Below are 16,895 nucleotides of genomic sequence, written 5' to 3'. Positions count from 1 at the left end.
CACTGTAAACAGAAAGGGTATAGAGGTGGTGCAGTGAATAGAGCCGTGGGCTTGGACTCCTCTTCATGAGTTCAAATCCAGCCTCAGACAATTACTAGCTATGTGACCTGGGGCAAGTCACTTAATCCTATTTGTCTCAGTTTCTCATCTATAAAATGAGCTGGAGAAGGAAATGCCAAACTACTCCAGTATCTCTGCCAAAAAAAAAACTCCAAACAGGGACGCAAAGACTCAGACAGGACTGAACAACAAAAAAGAGTTAAATCAAATGTAAAAATACAAGTAAGAATAGCATTTATATAGTATGTTAACCTGAAAGTTTGGTTAAAGTAGAGGCAATAGACTAAAGGCATACATTTTCATTATTTATTATAGATTAATTCATTCTCTTTAAAGTAACAGTACATGGAGTCCACAGAGCTAGATATTAAATCTAGCTACCAGATACCAAAAACAACCAGCCTTAAATCTGTTTTAGGACAAAGAAGGTGTTCTGTGTCCTTTAGATTCATGGTCTCCATAGGTGATTGACTAGACCATTAGAAAGGAATTTCTTAATTACATAGGTTGTAAATACAATAAGATAATAGAGTTTGACAGAGTTTCAAATAGAAATTATGACCCAAGATGTCTGTGTTTTCTTTACCATTAACATGCCATAACATAGTATATGTCCACAAAATATTAAGATATGGAAAATGTCCCATTATTCAGAAAAAGTATCTTAGGTTAAAGGTCTCATAAGGAATGTTAAGTCAGTCCTGGCTGGCTTTTGCTGACATAGGAAGAGGCATTTTCTGTTTGTTTCAGAGAGAACAAAGAGATTATTCCAAAATTTTATATTAAATATAATCAAGTATCTATCCTAAGGCAATCACTTCATTAAGTACTTTACAAATATTATCTTATTTGATCCTTACAACAACCCTGGGAGGTAGATGCTATTAGAACCCTCATTCTACAGCTGAGGAAACTAAGGCAGTGGTTAAACAGTTTGCCTATGGTCATGCAGCTAGTGAGCGTCCAAGGTCATATTTGACTAAGGTCTCTTTCTAAGTCCAGGCCCAATTCTCTATCTACTGTACAAAGTTCTGGGGATGCTGATAAAGGTGATATAGTATGCTCCCTCAGGAGTATCCATTCTACTGGAAGGGGGTAAGATATAGGGAAAAATATAACCTATGCCAAGAGAAGTAAATATAAAATAATTTTAGAAGGGAGATAATAGCAATATTCATTAGTACTAAAAATGGGGAAGGGAAATTCAGGAGAGATTAGAAGTAAGCCTTAGTAACAAGCCTTGAAAGAAGCTAGAGATTTAGTGGTAGATGTGAGGAGTTGGGGTGCATTTCGCATTCAAAGAATTGGCCTTCCAGTTATGATCAAGTTCATCATACAGACTATTGTAATTTTTTATCCATTCAGTTTTTTTCTGTATTGATTTCTCAACCAATTTCTTTTGGATATCCCATGTCTAATTAAAGTGACTGTCATTTATCTCTCAGCTATTAAGCATGGGAAATATACACTTCAGCAATATTTTGTACCTTATACCACAATAAATTAAAAATGAATACATAACTTGAATATTATAGGTCATACCATTAAAAAATAAATCAGATAACTTTCACAACTATTAATAGTACCTAAACAAATAATAGTAGCAGATAATAAAACAGATGGTATTTATTGCATGTAATTGAAAAGCTTTTGCATGAACAAAATTAATGCAACAAGGGAATGATGTGATAGGATAAGAGAGGAAGAATGAAATGGGAGGAATTTTTTTGTGTGTCATGTATCTGTGAGAAAGGTCATCTGTATCCTAAGGAGATAAAAAAGGGAAAGGACATACATGTGCAAAAATATTTATAGGCACACTTTTTATGGTGGCAAAGAATTAGAAATTGAAGGGATACCCATCAATTGGAGAAAAGCTGAACAAGTTGTGGTATATGATTGTGATGGAACACTATTGTGCTATAAAAAAATGATGAGCAGGATGCTCTCAGAAAAAACTAGAAAGACTTACATGAATTGATGAAATATGCAGACCCAGGAGAATATTGTACATAGTAACAGCAATATTGTATAATGATCAAGTATGAATGACTTAACTATTCTCAGTAATACAATGATCCAAGACAATTTCAAAGGACTTATTATGAAAATGCTAGCCAACTTTCAGAGAAAGAACTGATGGCATCTGAATGCAGAGAGAAGCATATCTTTTTATTTTCTTTCATTTTCTTGGGGTTTTTTTTGGTCTATGTTTTCTTTCACAATATGACTAATATGGAAATACATTTTGCATGACTGTATAACCAATATCAAACTGGTTGCCTCACATGAGGGAGGAAGGGAAGGAGGAGAGAATTTGAAAAGAAAAATTTTTCAAAAAACAAATGTCAAAAATTGTTTTTACATGTAATTGGGAAAAATAAAATATTAAGTAAAGGGCAGAGGGGAGGGTGTCATCTGATATCCAGGATACAGAGGCAACTAACATAAATATGTAAAACCAAAGGCATTGCCCAATAGATAAATGATCAAAAAACATAAACAAAACAACTCTCAAAAGAAGAATTACAAACAATTAACTACACTAAGGATTGCTTTGAATCACTAATAATAAAGAAATGCAAAAGCAAAATCATTCTGAAGCTTCATCTTGTTCACAGAAAGGTGGCAAAAATTATGAAGGATGGGAATAGCCAATGTTGAAGGAGTTGTAGAAAAAGAGGTATACTAATGAATTGTTGATTGAGCTGTGCATTGGTTCAACTATTCTCAAAAGCAATTTGCAATCAGATTAAGAAAGTGACTAAAATATCTGTGTCCAGGGATTCCACTTCAAATACAGAGGAGCATGGAAAGACATATGAATTGATATAAATCAGAAAAGAAAGAGGAAAAACAATATGCACGACTATGACTTTGTAAATGGAAAATAAAAAACAACCAAAATTCAATGGTGTGAAGATATGGTGACCAAATTCATCCCCAGAGAAGAGACATAAGAGGGTGTCTCTCTGACTTCTTTGCAGAGGTGGAAGAATATGGATGTGTATCACTAAGTATAACATCAGCTTTTTTTTGACATTTTGATTAGTTTGGATGAACTGGAGATTTTTTTTTCTATTGGATGAGAAGGGTAGGGAAAATATGTTGGGAAATAGAGGTAACATAGAAACAAAATGTCTCAATAAATAGACACCTTAATTTTTTTTTTCAGAAGTAGGTGAGATAAAAAAATTTAAATGAATATCCACCATAAGATTTTAGATTTATAAGATTTTGGTTAAAAGTCCATACTGATCAACCCAGATCCTGTCAATAAGCATTAAGTGCCTACTATATGCCAGGCACTATTATAAGCAGAAGGGAAGAAAAAAAAACACAAATATATTCCCTACCTTCAAGGAACTCACAGTTTTATGAGGGAGACAACATGTGGACAACTATGTACAAACGATGTATACAGATAAAACAATATATATGATATATATCATCAATTGTATCATTAGGTCTGCCTACTTTTTGATTCAATATCTAGATTGAGAATTCCCAGCTAATACTATATACTCTAATAGTAGGAAAGCATAGTTTCTTTTTTCCTTTAGGCCTCAGCGAACACAGCAGCAGTTATACAGTGTGGGGGCTGGAATCCAGCAGCATGTACTATAAAAAGACAGGAATTCCAGGCTAGATGGTTCACACCCTTTGGCTTAAGCTACCATCAGGCTATTAAGAAAAAAGCCAACAGTTGTGTGGGCTTTCACTTCAAAGAACTACTAAATAATGGTAAAACTACAGCAAGTTTGATTGAAACTTCCACCAAAATTCATCAAAAGAGACCTATATTCTGTTAATTCAATGACAGAGGAACAAACCAAAACATTTTACAACATAGAGAAAACAGAGAGAAACATACTACTTCTTTTGTTCCTGTAAAAATCTGTAGATACAGGTTGCAAAGATGTGTGTCCTATGACTCAATAAAAAAGACCCCAGATTCTTCAGAGTGGAATCTAAATGCATTCATTCAACAAAACTCAACTAAGCACCTATTATGTACAAATCCCTGTTTGAAGAGTCAGTATGTTCCCACTTATTGACAATGAATAGAAGATTAAAGCCGGACAGATGTACAACACAATTTTCTTCCAGAGAGGAGAAAGGATGATAAGGAAAAAAATCTTCCAGAAGTTTTAGTCTACAAAAAATGAATAAGGATAATGCATGAGAATGTTATTGTGACAAGAGACTCTGGCTCAGACATCTTACTGCCGCTGTGAAAAAAAGAAAGACTGTAATGAGAAAGGAACTCTGGCCCAGATTTATGAATCTTCTCTTAGGCTCATCCCATCTGACAGCAAACTGGTGAGATTTTTTTTCCCCAGTGGGCTGTGAATAGGAAAGGATGTGTTTAACGTCACAAACTTGGGCGCCTGGAAGTATAGTGGTGACAGGAACAGAGATATGTAAAGGAGAGAAAGGTCTAAAGAGATAATGAGTTCCATTTTGGATGTATTGAATTTGAGATACCTATGGGACATGCCAGTGGGGATGTCTAACAGGCAGTTGGTGGTGTGAGAGTGGAGCTCAGGAGAGGGAACTGGGCAGCACAGGTAACTAGGTGGCAGAAAGAGTTCTGGACCTTGAGTCAGGAAGGTCTAGGTTCAAATTCAGTCTCAGGTACTTACTAGGTGTGTGATCCTGGGCAAATCAATTACACTCAGTTTCCTCACGTGAAAAATTGGTATAATAATAGCTCCTACCTCAGAGTTGTTGCAAGGAACAAGTGAGATAATATTTGTAAGGGCTTTGTAGACCATAAATGCTGCCTACTAACATTATATGTGAATTTTTGAGACATATGGAAGTATGTAGTAAACTGAACCCAAGGAGACTGATAAACTCAATGACAGTGAAACATTAGGCTATAAATTTAATGTCAACAATACATCATTGTCATAATGGTTAAAAGAATCATCGTTTGGATTAAAGGGACCATAGTGCCAGATTAAGTCAAAGTGATTGCACTGATGTACTCTATCCTGGTCACATCTGCAGTGTTGGGTTCAGTTCCAGGTACCATACATAGTTTAGGCAGGTAGGTGGCGCAACAAATGGAGTGTAGAAGTCAGGAAGGCCTGAGTTCAAATCCAGACTCAGATACCTACTAGCTGTGTGACACTGGGCAAGTCACTTAACCCTATTTCCCTCAGTTTCCTCAGCTATAAAATAAGCTGGAGAAAGATATGACAAACCGCTCCAGTATTACTGCAAAGAAAACCCCAAATGACAAAGAGTCAGACATGACTGAAAGTGATTGAACAAAAATCACATATAGCTTAGGAAGGATATTGACAAAGAGGCATATACCCAGAGGAGGGTGATCAGGTTGATGAGAAAACTGAAAACCATGCTATGTGGTCATAGCAGCATAAATTTCAAGTTGGAAGGAACCTTAGGTTGAGACCAACCCTCCCTTACTTCAGAAGTAAGGAAACTGAGGCAGTGAACAGTGAGGTAACTTGCCCAGGAGGGATTCAAACTGAGGTTTTCCCAACTCCAAGTCCAGCACTCTGGCCACTATTCCACATTTGGGCTTCTGACGTCCTTTCCAGCTCTGAAATTCTATGATTGTGTGACTCTTGTTTCACTGAATCAAGGCCATTTGCAAAGTTAAGTGTGCTGCTATGAGTAGGGTGAAAGCATAGATAGAATGAGGCTATAATACTAATTCCGTTTATTTATTTTACTTCCTGGAAGACTATAAAAGCACAGAGAGATAGAAAAACAGAAGAGCAGCCCCCAAAGATTCTCCCCCACCCTCACATGAGTCCTGCAAGTGATAATTAGAGATTAATTTGGGCTAACAAATTCCCTTTTAAAAATACTAATACCCCTCTTCTAATAAGCCTCTCATACCTTACTGTGAATTACTTTAATCAGATAATCAGATTAACACCTAGCCATTCATTCAGGAAATGATTTTGACTCCAGTAGGGACAAGGGGGATATAATTTATCCACATAGTCAGTCTGGGTAACATCAGATAGCCCGAGAGCAGTAGGAGTTCACTGAGTGAATGTCTGGGAAGAAAAGTCAAGATTTAAAATAGAATTTCATAAAAGTAGGCTGGGAGATGGGAGGTGGGGAGGGAAAGGCAGATGGAGGCAGGAATCAAACAAAACAATCTTTATCTCTTTTTCAGCTTCATCCTTGACCCTGGTAGGAGCTTGATATAGTACTAAGAATCATTGCCATAGGTTGCTCACATATGAATAAGCCTATCTGCAAAACTGTAGACCTTACATTTCCCCAGTCTAGCCTAGAAACCCAACTTGGTCCAGCCTTTTCCAGGGCACCTCTCCTTGGGTGAATGAGGTGAGTCAGTGAGTCAATAAACATGAATGTGCCAGATACTGTGCTAAAGACTGAGGATACAAAGAAAGCCAAAAGACTGTCGCTACTCTCAAGGAACTAGGTTTAATGGCAGGACCACCATGCAGACAACTACGTGCAAACAAGTCAGAGATGGGATATACTGAGGAGGGAAGGCACTGAGTTTAAAGAGGGTCAGAAATGGCTTTTTGCAGAAGGTGAGATTTTAGCTGTGACCTGAAGGAAGCTAGGAAGGTGGGGAGGAAGACATGAAGAGGGAGAGCATTCCAGGCATGGGGGACAGTCAGTGAAAATGCCTGGAGTGTGTTGTGTAAGGGAGAATGAAGAAGGAAAGGGAATAAATATTTAGATAGCACCCACTACATGCCAAGCACTGTGCTAAATGTTTTTTATAAACATTATAAGGAACAGAAAGGAGACCACTGTCACTGAATTGAAATGATAGTGATAGGGAGTAAGGAATAAGAACACTGACAAGGTAAGAGGAAACCACATTATGAAGGACTTTAAAAATTAAACTATCGTTGATCCTGACAGTAATAGGAAGCCGCTGCAGTTTATTGAATGAGGTAAGGGAGAGTGGCATAGGTGATGCAGTGAGAGAGTGCCAGACCTGGACTCAGCCTGAGTTCAAATAAAGACTCGGACAATAGCTGTGTGCCTCTGGGCAAGTTACTCAACCTTGTTTGCCTCAGTTTCCTTATCTGTAAAATGATCTGGAGAAGGAAATGGCAAACTATTCTGATATCCTTGCCAAGAAAACCCCAAATGGTGTCACAAAGGGTCAGACATAACTGAAAAACAACTCAACAACCACAAATCACAGAATAGATATACGGTAAATACAAAATGTCGTGTGGATAGAATCTAAAAAGGCATTTTGAAGGAGGTGGCTCTTGAGCTGAGCCATGAAGAGAATTAGGTATTCCAGGAGGAAGGAGAGCTTTTCAGGCAAAGGGCACAGTCTATGCAAAGGTATGGAGATGAGAGACAGAATGTTACAGATGGGCAACATGAGGTAGGCCAGGTTGGTTTGAGGGTAGGGCGCATGAGGGAGAATAATGTGACAGAAAAATAAATGAGAACTAGACTGAGAAGGGCTTTAATTACCAAAAAAAGGAGTTTTTCCATTATCCTAGAGGGAATAAGGAGTCACTTAGCTCTCTTTGGTAGGGGAGAGACATGGTCAGACTTGTGCTATGCAAAGGATGATGGGACCACTGTGTGGAGGATGAATTACACAGGGAAAAAGACTAAATTCAAAGAAACCAGTTAGGAGGCTATCCCAATAGCCCAGGGAAGCTAGATGCTGAATGAAGGTGGTTGTGATGTAAATGGGGAGAAGGGGATGGATGGGAGTGATGTGAAGATGGAATTGACTCCATCCCCAATGAAGTCCCATTGATTGCATTTCCACAGCATCTTTTGCATCTGTGAACGCAAATGGATGCCACACTAATTCAATCATCACTTACCTCCTGGACTGCTGTAAAAGTCTCTAAGGTCAAGGAGATACTGTTCAACCCCTGAGTAGGTAAAGTGGAAAAGGAGACATATGTCTTCTATATATATGGAGCCATCCTTAAGTGCAAATGGCTCCCCATGTCAGGAGTTGTTTCCCAGGGACATCCATCTATTAAGATCCTTCCTTTCCTTCAAGGTCTTGCTCAGGGACCCCTTCCTCCAGCAAGCCTTCCCTAACCTCTCCACAACCTCTCCCTTCTAACTTCTCCCATTCCTTATCCCATTCTCTTTGAACCTGTCTTACACACTTATAATGTATATTATAGTTATTTGTTCACTTGTCATATGGTAAGTTGTAATTTCCTCAAGCGACGAGACAAGGTCCTCTTTTATAATTATACTTCCAGAGCCTAGCATTGTGCAGAGTAGACAATCAATGTTTTAAAATGCAATTTGTTGAATTGAACTTATAAAATGGGGAGGTCACATACTTGTTACTAGACAAGAGTTTTCTTACAAACTGATATCCAGAGGTCATCCCTATACATTTACCAATATTCACAGGACAAGCAGAAATTATGTTTATCATGTTTTGTGTTTATATTTTTTCTTGGTTTCTCCATATGGTTTAATAATTAGGGCAATAGGCTTATAGAATCAGGAGGACTTCGGTTCCCATGCTGCCTCAGACATTTACTAGTTGTATGACCATAGAAAAGATAGTTAGCCTGTCTCAGACTCAATTTCCTCATCTAAAAAAGGGTGTATGTGGACTTAATGGCTTCTAAAAGTTTCTTCCAGCTCTAAATCTATAATGCTATGTTGTCTAAGATTATTTTGGATGTGGTGGAGCCTCATTGCCAGCACACTCACATTCTGACAACTTCACTTGTTTGACCAGGAGATCAGAAAGTCCTCATTGCATCAATGTATTAGGGGTAAGGGTGGGGGGGGGAAGGATACTGTGGTCTCCTCTGAGCAAACAATGTTTCTTAATTAACAGAAATGCATGCAAGAAAATAGGGTGGGCTAGGAAAAGTGAAAAGAATGCAGTAGATGTTGAATCCTTTCCCCTTTAACATCTCCCTATGAGAGACTTAGGAAAATGAATGACATTAGCCCAAGGTGTGGTATGTATACCAGAAAGATGCAATTGGTGAACAGTATTAACTTAAGCTTTTTTATGTCATAGGACCCCTTTGACAGTCTGCTGAAGTCTACAGACCCCTTCTCAGAATAATGTTTTCAAATGAACAAAATAAAATATATAGGATTGCAAATTCATGGACCTCTGGTTAAGAGTGCCCAACTACAGTCTAAAAGGATAAAAAAGAGAAAAGGAGAAAAGACAGATGGACAGAGAAAAAGAAAGCCATGGCATCCTAGGGAAAGAACAAATGGTTCTGGAGGCTTCTCACTCAACTAACACTCAGGTAATGGTATTGAAAGACTGTAGACATCTAGAGACTTGTCATTACCTTTCCTGATAGACTCATGGATATGCCACAGCATTAAAAAGTGTTACCAAACTCCTTCTCTGCCTTCATAGCAGTGTTATGAAGCAGGAAGGTAAAAAGAGACACACAGAGGTGGAGACAGACAGAAAGACAGATACAGGGGCTGAGACAGACAAAGAGAAAAGAGAAGCAACCAGAGACATAGAGTCAGAAACAGAGACAGAGGGACAGGAACAGAGAAAGACAGAATCAGAGACAGAGACAAATGAAAAGAGAAGGAAGAAGCCAAAGAAATAAAACAGAGAGAAGCAGATAGAGAAAGAAAGGAAGAGAAACCCAGATAGAGAGAAGAAGATGAAGAAGAAGAAGAAGATGGACAGAAACAAAAAGCCAACTCACTCCCCTTCAAATATCATAAACCAGAGGGCCGAGGTAGAACTTGAAGGGACAGAGATCTTCCACCAGAGGAATATTCTCATTTGGGACTGTGCTTCCACAATCTTCAGATCTCCTTAGGCTTAATGGTAACTCATTCAAGAGAGTCTCTTTTATTTTTCTCTTTTAAAAAATGTAAAAGAGAGTGGAAGGAGAGCTACCAGAAGCAGCGTGATACCAGAATGCTACATTTCCTCCCATTCCCCATATGGAGCATGGAAGCATAAGCCAAGAAAAGAAGGCACACCTTCTCCTTTTCAGGCTCTTCATGTCCTGAGATCCTCTGATACAAGAGTTACATACACTTAACATTTTACTTTGACTTTGTTCCTATATTCCTGAAGTCTCAATGACTTCAAGAAAGGATTACTCACCTAAAATTAAAAATGTAACGTGGTGAATGACCTTGAAGATACTCCACCCCATCCCAGAGATAACAACTGGCCAGCAACTAACTACCCACCTACAGAGCTGGACAAGGTAAGACATTAATTAAGAAAAATCATCCAATTACACATAATTCATGATGAGCTGGCAAACACCATTGTGTGATTGGTAGACAAAACTCAGTGAGAAACACCCTAATCACTGGGTATAAAAAGAGCCAACTAAAAGTGCTGGAGGCCGACACCCTCACTACAGCTGAACCCACCACCTGAGCAGAGGTCCCTTCCACACAGACACTATGTCTCTGAGATTCTCTTCTTCATCCAGAAGGATTGGCTCATGTGGGGGAGCTGGATCTCTCAGACTGTCGAGTGGGGGAGCAGGTTTTGGGGTTGGAAATCCATGTGGCATGTCTGGAATAGGAAATAGCTTTTCATGTGCCTTTGGTGGCAGCTCATCTGGAGGAGGCTATGGTCTAGGTGGGGGAGGCTCATCTTGTGCCACTTACCTGGGGAACGAAGCTGGGCTCCTCTCTGGTAATGAGAAGGTGACCATGCAGAACCTTAACGACCGCCTGGCTTCTTATCTGGATAATGTACGTGCTCTAGAAGAAGCAAATGCAGATCTGGAGCAGAAGATTAAGGGATGGTATGAGAAATATGGTCCTGGCTCTTGCAGGGGTCTTGATCATGACTATAGCAGATTTTTCCCAATAATTGAAGATCTTAGGAATCAGGTAAGAGAACATAATTTCATAATCCTCAGAACTCTAAGACATATTTAACCTTCAAAATAGTTGCACAATACATAATGAGACTTCATTCTATAGGCTTTCAAATTTCTATCATTGATTATTAGATATTTGGAGAATTTTTGTGAAAATTTAAATCTTTGAGTAGGAGATATCCACTAACATATTCTATGGATATGTTTGTCAATAACTGAGCATGTAGCGCCCCTCCCTCACTTTCACCCCTCCAAAAGAGCACAGGAATGAAAAAAGTCTCCAGTAATATACTTGCATCTTTTGACTACTTTACTAGAAAGAGGTCTCTCCATGAAGAAGTCTTTACTGATCCAAAGGCATAATCTGAAATTATCAGAAGCCAGTCTTTGATTCCAGAGAGCAACAGATGCTTGCTATAATGTGATAAGTGGCTTGGCTTCAGAAAAATTATAAATGATCCATGGAACTATTGTCTCTTTTCTTAATCTGCTCCTTTTTTACCAGATAATTTCAGCAACTACCAGCAATGCTAGTGTGGTCCTGCAGAATGATAATGCCAGGTTGACAGCTGATGACTTCAGACTAAAGTAAGTGAAGTTTTGAGAACAGAAAGCAGCTTATGGAGTTCCCATTGATTGTATCTAAAATAAGGAGTTGGGTGTTTTGTTGTTAAGTTCAAATGAGTATAAGAATGAATAAATAGCTTAAAACCTCAATATATTTATGAAAATTTGCATTTAAATCATGATAGTAAAAAGTTAAAGTCTGGAGTATATTTTTAAAAAGTGCTTTCTTTACAATGTCTCATCCCTTTAAGAAAAGTGATCAGCCCAGTATATTTATCCCAGAATCCAAATAAGAGGTTTAATCTCTACCTATTTCAGCCTGAGTTTATGTTTCACATGCTCCTTTAATGATCAGGATTCATCTTGAAAAAGCTTTTTACTCTTTTTGAGGTACGAGACAGAGCTGGCTCTTCACCAGAGTGTTGAGGCTGACATCAATGGTCTGAAGAGAGTGTTGGATGAGCTGACCTTGTGCAGAACAGATCTGGAGATCCAGGCTGAGACACTGAATGAGGAACTGACTTATCTAAAGAAGAACCATGAAGAGGTAGAAGCTTCCATTGCACCAATTACCTCCCTCTGAACATTGACATTTTCCTTGCCATATGGCAAATGTAAAGTGTTTAAGAGCAATTCAAGGAAGAGCTGGCCAAATTATTGAAGAAAGATTCATTTCCCAAAAACAGATCACTTTGTTGCTTTTCCTTTTTTAGTTTTTTCCACAAATAGATGTTCATGATCTGAAACTTGAAAAATTTCAGACCCCTAGATCTAGAGATGGTAGCTATTTTGTTCTTTCAAAAATACGTAGAATCTCATTCATTTAGTCTAAATTAATCTTCTCCTTCAGGAAATGAAAGCCCTCCAATGCGCTGCAGGTGGGAACGTGAACGTGGAGATGAATGCAGCCCCAGGGGTAGATCTGACTGTTCTGCTGAACAACATGAGAGCTGAGTATGAGGATCTGGCTGAGCAGAACCGCAAGGATGCTGAAGCCTGGTTCAATGAAAAGGTAATTTTACTAGTTACCTTTGTATTGGGCCCTTGGTCTTAATGATCAAATATAATCTTGTTACTGAACACCAACACAACTCATTAAACTTGCTTGGTAACTATTTAAATTTAACTTAATGAAATTCAAGGCCTAAAATAATACATTGATTCTTTAGTCTCTCCTTCTAGGTCTCCAAGATTCTTCAACCATTCACCTTTCTTCCATTTTCATCCTTCTTGGTTGAGGGTGTTCAGTTCTTATCCTTTGCATTTTAAAAAGTGACTTGAGCTGATGGTGCTGTTTATTCCAGAGTGCCACACTCCAGCAGCAGATCTCCGATGATGCAGGAGCCACCACCTCAGCCAGGAGTGAGCTCACAGAAATGAAGCGTACAGTTCAGACCCTTGAGATCGAGTTGCAGTCCCTCTTGGCAACGGTATATGAAAATTTGTGAAATAGATTTCCTTTAGAGATTTGGGGGGTTTTAAAACAGTGCCTTTCTTCTTTTATAACATTGGCTTTCATCTGTGTTAGGGGCCCAAGGTAAAGTATATTTGCATTTCACTTATTAAAGCCTTATGTGTCTTATTAATTAAGACTTGCTCATTAACATACATTCAAAATTAGAATATATTTCAGATATCATTTATGTAATGTTGCTGAAATGAGAAAATGGATGTGTATGTATGTTTTAACACTGATCTACCCTAACTTAATAGAGAACCCTCAGGCATTACAGCGAAAAAAAGATCTTAGACACCAGCTCTTACATTCATCTACACTGGCAGCATCTTTATAAGCCTTAGGCTCTAACATTCCTACAAAGCTACTTTTTAAGTGTTAGAGACAGTCATCAGGTGGGAGGCAAAAAGGCAAGGGAAATATCAAAATGTCAATCTCCCTACACCTTTCTGCCATGGCCAAAATGGACCATGAAGGACGGAACATAGACATAACCTCTCCCACCTACCCCCTACATTATACATCGTGCAAGCTTAGAGAGGGTATCTCTCTGTGCATTATACAGGGTGCCTTGATACCTTTTCACATACAGAGCCAAAGATTTTCAACCTACAGAGCAAATCCCTTCACTGGGTTTATTTATGGGACATGTTTTATGTTTCAACAGGCTTTTCTTAGAATGTTCCAATTATTTCTAAACACAGTGTATCTAAATGCAGTCAGACCAGCCTGCCTTAGAAACACTAGAAATGGGGCAGTAAGAATAGTGGAAAAGAAAGTGAATCTTAAGAACTAGAGCTTCTAGGCTTCAGAAAGAGAAGCTATGGCTACAACCAAGGAGCCACAGGACCATAGGATTCTCGATCTAGGGTTGGAAGGGACCCCAGGGTCTCTGCTCATTTTATAGATGAGTAAACTGAGACCTAGTGAAAGCTGAGTGACTTGCCCAAGGTCAAACCCAAGGTGAGTTTCAAAAACTTTGACTCTAGGAACGGTTTTCCCTTGAAAATGAGTCTTAAGTAGCAAAATGAGCCTTAATATGTAAACAGTCTAGAAATGACTGAGGAGCATCAAATGAGGAGCATCCCAGAAAGATAGTCATCACCAGCAGTACCATCTTCAAATGCAAGGAGGAGAATCTGATCCTGGAAAATTCTTGGGGAAGTGCTGATTCTGAATTGACACCAGAAATTAATTCCAGAAGAGCAGTTTTCTGGAACCCCACATTATAACACCATAACAATATCTATTTCTACTGATTGTCTCATTTTCAATTCAACCATCAATTCTTTGACTACCCCCCATAGAAACATTCACTTGAATGCTCTCTGACTGAGACAGAAGGGAACTACTGCTTCCAGCTCTCACAAATTCAGGCCCAGATCGGGGCCCTGGAGGAGCAACTGCAGCAGGTCAGGACTGAGACCGAGGGCCAGAAGCTGGAGTACGAGCATCTTCTAGACATTAAGGTTTATCTAGAAAAAGAAATTGCAACATACTGCTCCCTCATTGATGGAGAGGATGGGTGAGTGGAGGTTCTTTTGAAAACTGTGCTTTTTGAAGGGTGGAAACTACTTTGAAAAAAAGTGAAAAGTAAAACAAGATGATGGGGTAGACTAGATTAGGAAAACAGCTTCAGAGCTTAGGCTCCATGAAGTCCAACTCCCTCATTTTACAGGTGAGGAAATTGAGGCACAGAGTTTAAGAGACTTGCCAGAGGTCACACAGATAGTAAGTATCTGAGGCAGGATTTGAACGCAGGTCCACACTCTGTCCACTGCACCAGCTAGCTCTCTTGTAATTCTAAATTCCAATCAGTCTGTTTCTGTGAGTTCCATGAGGGTAGCAGGTGGGTTGTACTATGTGTTTCTCCCCATGTGTAGAGTGGTGCTTGTTCTGCACACAGTATGTGTTAAACAAATGCTTAATGTATTGGAGGGAGGAGGAGAAGGAAGCAAGTCAAAGAATCTATAATCTGCATTGTGAACAGAAAAAAATTCAAAGGATACACATAAAACTTTGGCTTCCATTTTCAATTCCTTTGTTCTTTATTGAGAGAGAGAGACAGAGAGAAAGAGAGAGAGAGAGAAAGAGAGAGAAATAATAATTTTAAAAAACATTGACTATGTGTCGAGTCACTAGAGGACACATGGGATTAGATGCCTTAGTATCACTAGCACCGAGCACAATATTTGGCATGCAATAGGCACTAAGTAAACAGTTGTTGAATTGGACTGAATTAGATGAAACCCAGGCACTGTCTTAAGGGAACTGACTTTTTTTTTTATTAATAGAGATTGTTACAAATCCAAAGGTAGTTATGTACCTGGTGGACCAGGAAATCAGATAAAAGGTAAACAAGTACAATTTCTATCTTCCAGAATATATTGCTACTGTTTTTGGTGTATGTCTCTATGTGTGCATATATGTTTGAATTCAGGTACATGTATACATATCTACATGCATGCATATATGTGCCTGTAACCCACATATATGTGTGTGTGCATATGCACCTAGGTGCATATATAAATTGTGCATATGCACATGCATATATACACATGCATGTATATATCACATATATGTGTATGCAAGTGTGCATCTTTTGCATAAATATATACAGATGTGTATGTGTGTGATATATACATGCATAGACATATGTGTATGTATATACATATATACAGTGAATGTATGTACATATAAACATATACCTCTATTCATGCATAGAAAGTTGTCTGGATGAAATTATCTAGATAAACATGCATATATGCACACTTATATATATATAAATATATGTGTACATATGTATGTGTATACACATGCATGCACAAATGGTATGTGATTATACATGTGTAAACATATGCACATAGTGTGCACAATGTATATAACTACAAAGGGATGAGTGACTTGTTCCACATTTATAACTTAATTATCTATATTTTCTGAATGTTTATGCAAGTCCTCTTTCATTTTAGATTCATCCAAAACCACTTTGGTCAAAACAGTTGTAGAAGAAATTGATCCTCGGGGCAAAGTTGTCTCCTCCAGGGTCCACTCAGTTGAAGAGAAATCTTCCAAAATTAGCGCCATCAAGACGGAGCAGAGAGTGCCTTCTTAAACGTGCTCAAAGGAGAAGCCCTGACATTCAGATACACAATTAAAATAAGAACAGAAAATAAAGGATTCATTTTTTTCTATTTTTCTTTTAACAAGTTAAGACAGTCTTCTTGGAATAACAAACATTCCACTCTGTTTTGCTTTGGTGGTGTCTCAATAAAAGTTCTGCCTGATGCAAGCCATCTAACTGGTTCCAATGATCTTTGTTTCAGGAAAGCTGCCCAAAGGAAACCTGAAATTGGACTTTCAGATTCATTGATTGATGTGATATGATTGTAACTCAGGAGTACAACTCATGTATGAAATTAAGATAATTTCAATGTAAGCCTAAGTGTTGGGAAGGGAGACAGCATGATACAGTGAAAAGAATATTAGATTTCGAGTTGGGAGATGAATTTCAAATACCATCTCTGCCATTTGCTTACCGACATGCTCTTAGGCATGTCTTTGAATGTCTCGAGGCCTCAGTTTATTCATCCATAGAATGAGGAAGACAGATTAAGCTGACAAGGTTAGCTCAGTCTCATTCTTCTCAGACAAACTATGCGAGGTCATTTTACAGGGGAGGAAGGGAGGAAAAAAGGAAAGAAGGAAGGAAGGAAGCAAGGAAGGAAGGAAGGAAAAAAGGAAGGAAAGAAGGAAGGAAAGAGGGAAGAAAAGAGGAAGGAAGGAAGGAAAAAGGAAGAAAGGAAGGAAGGAAGAAATGTTCCAGGCAATGTGCTAAGTGCTTCATGAGATGTTATCTTATTTGATCTTCACAATAACTCTGGGAAGTGGGTGCTATTATTATCCCCACTTTACAGTTAAGGAAACTGAGGCAAATAGTAGTTGAGTGACTTCCCCAGCATCACACAACTAGTAAGTGTTTGAGGCTG

General features: G+C 38.5%; 1 protein-coding gene across 1 annotated transcript; it reads left to right on the top strand.

Annotated features, from left to right (window-relative positions):
* Positions 1 to 10,455: 10,455 nt before the first annotated feature.
* Positions 10,456 to 16,195, top strand: LOC140524005 (keratin, type I cytoskeletal 27). Its single transcript, XM_072638522.1, has 8 exons — positions 10,456 to 10,893; positions 11,389 to 11,471; positions 11,841 to 11,997; positions 12,301 to 12,462; positions 12,755 to 12,880; positions 14,214 to 14,431; positions 15,201 to 15,259; positions 15,879 to 16,195. The coding sequence occupies exons 1-8, from the start codon at positions 10,456 to 10,458 to the stop codon at positions 16,019 to 16,021; spliced, it is 1,386 nt and encodes a 461-aa protein (XP_072494623.1). The 3' UTR covers positions 16,022 to 16,195.
* The last annotated feature ends 700 nt before the right edge of the window (positions 16,196 to 16,895 follow it).

The sequence above is a fragment of the Notamacropus eugenii genome, chromosome 2, assembly GCF_028372415.1.
Source record: "Notamacropus eugenii isolate mMacEug1 chromosome 2, mMacEug1.pri_v2, whole genome shotgun sequence".
Taxonomy (NCBI): domain Eukaryota; kingdom Metazoa; phylum Chordata; class Mammalia; order Diprotodontia; family Macropodidae; genus Notamacropus; species Notamacropus eugenii.
This window is presented reverse-complemented; position numbering and strand designations above follow the sequence as displayed.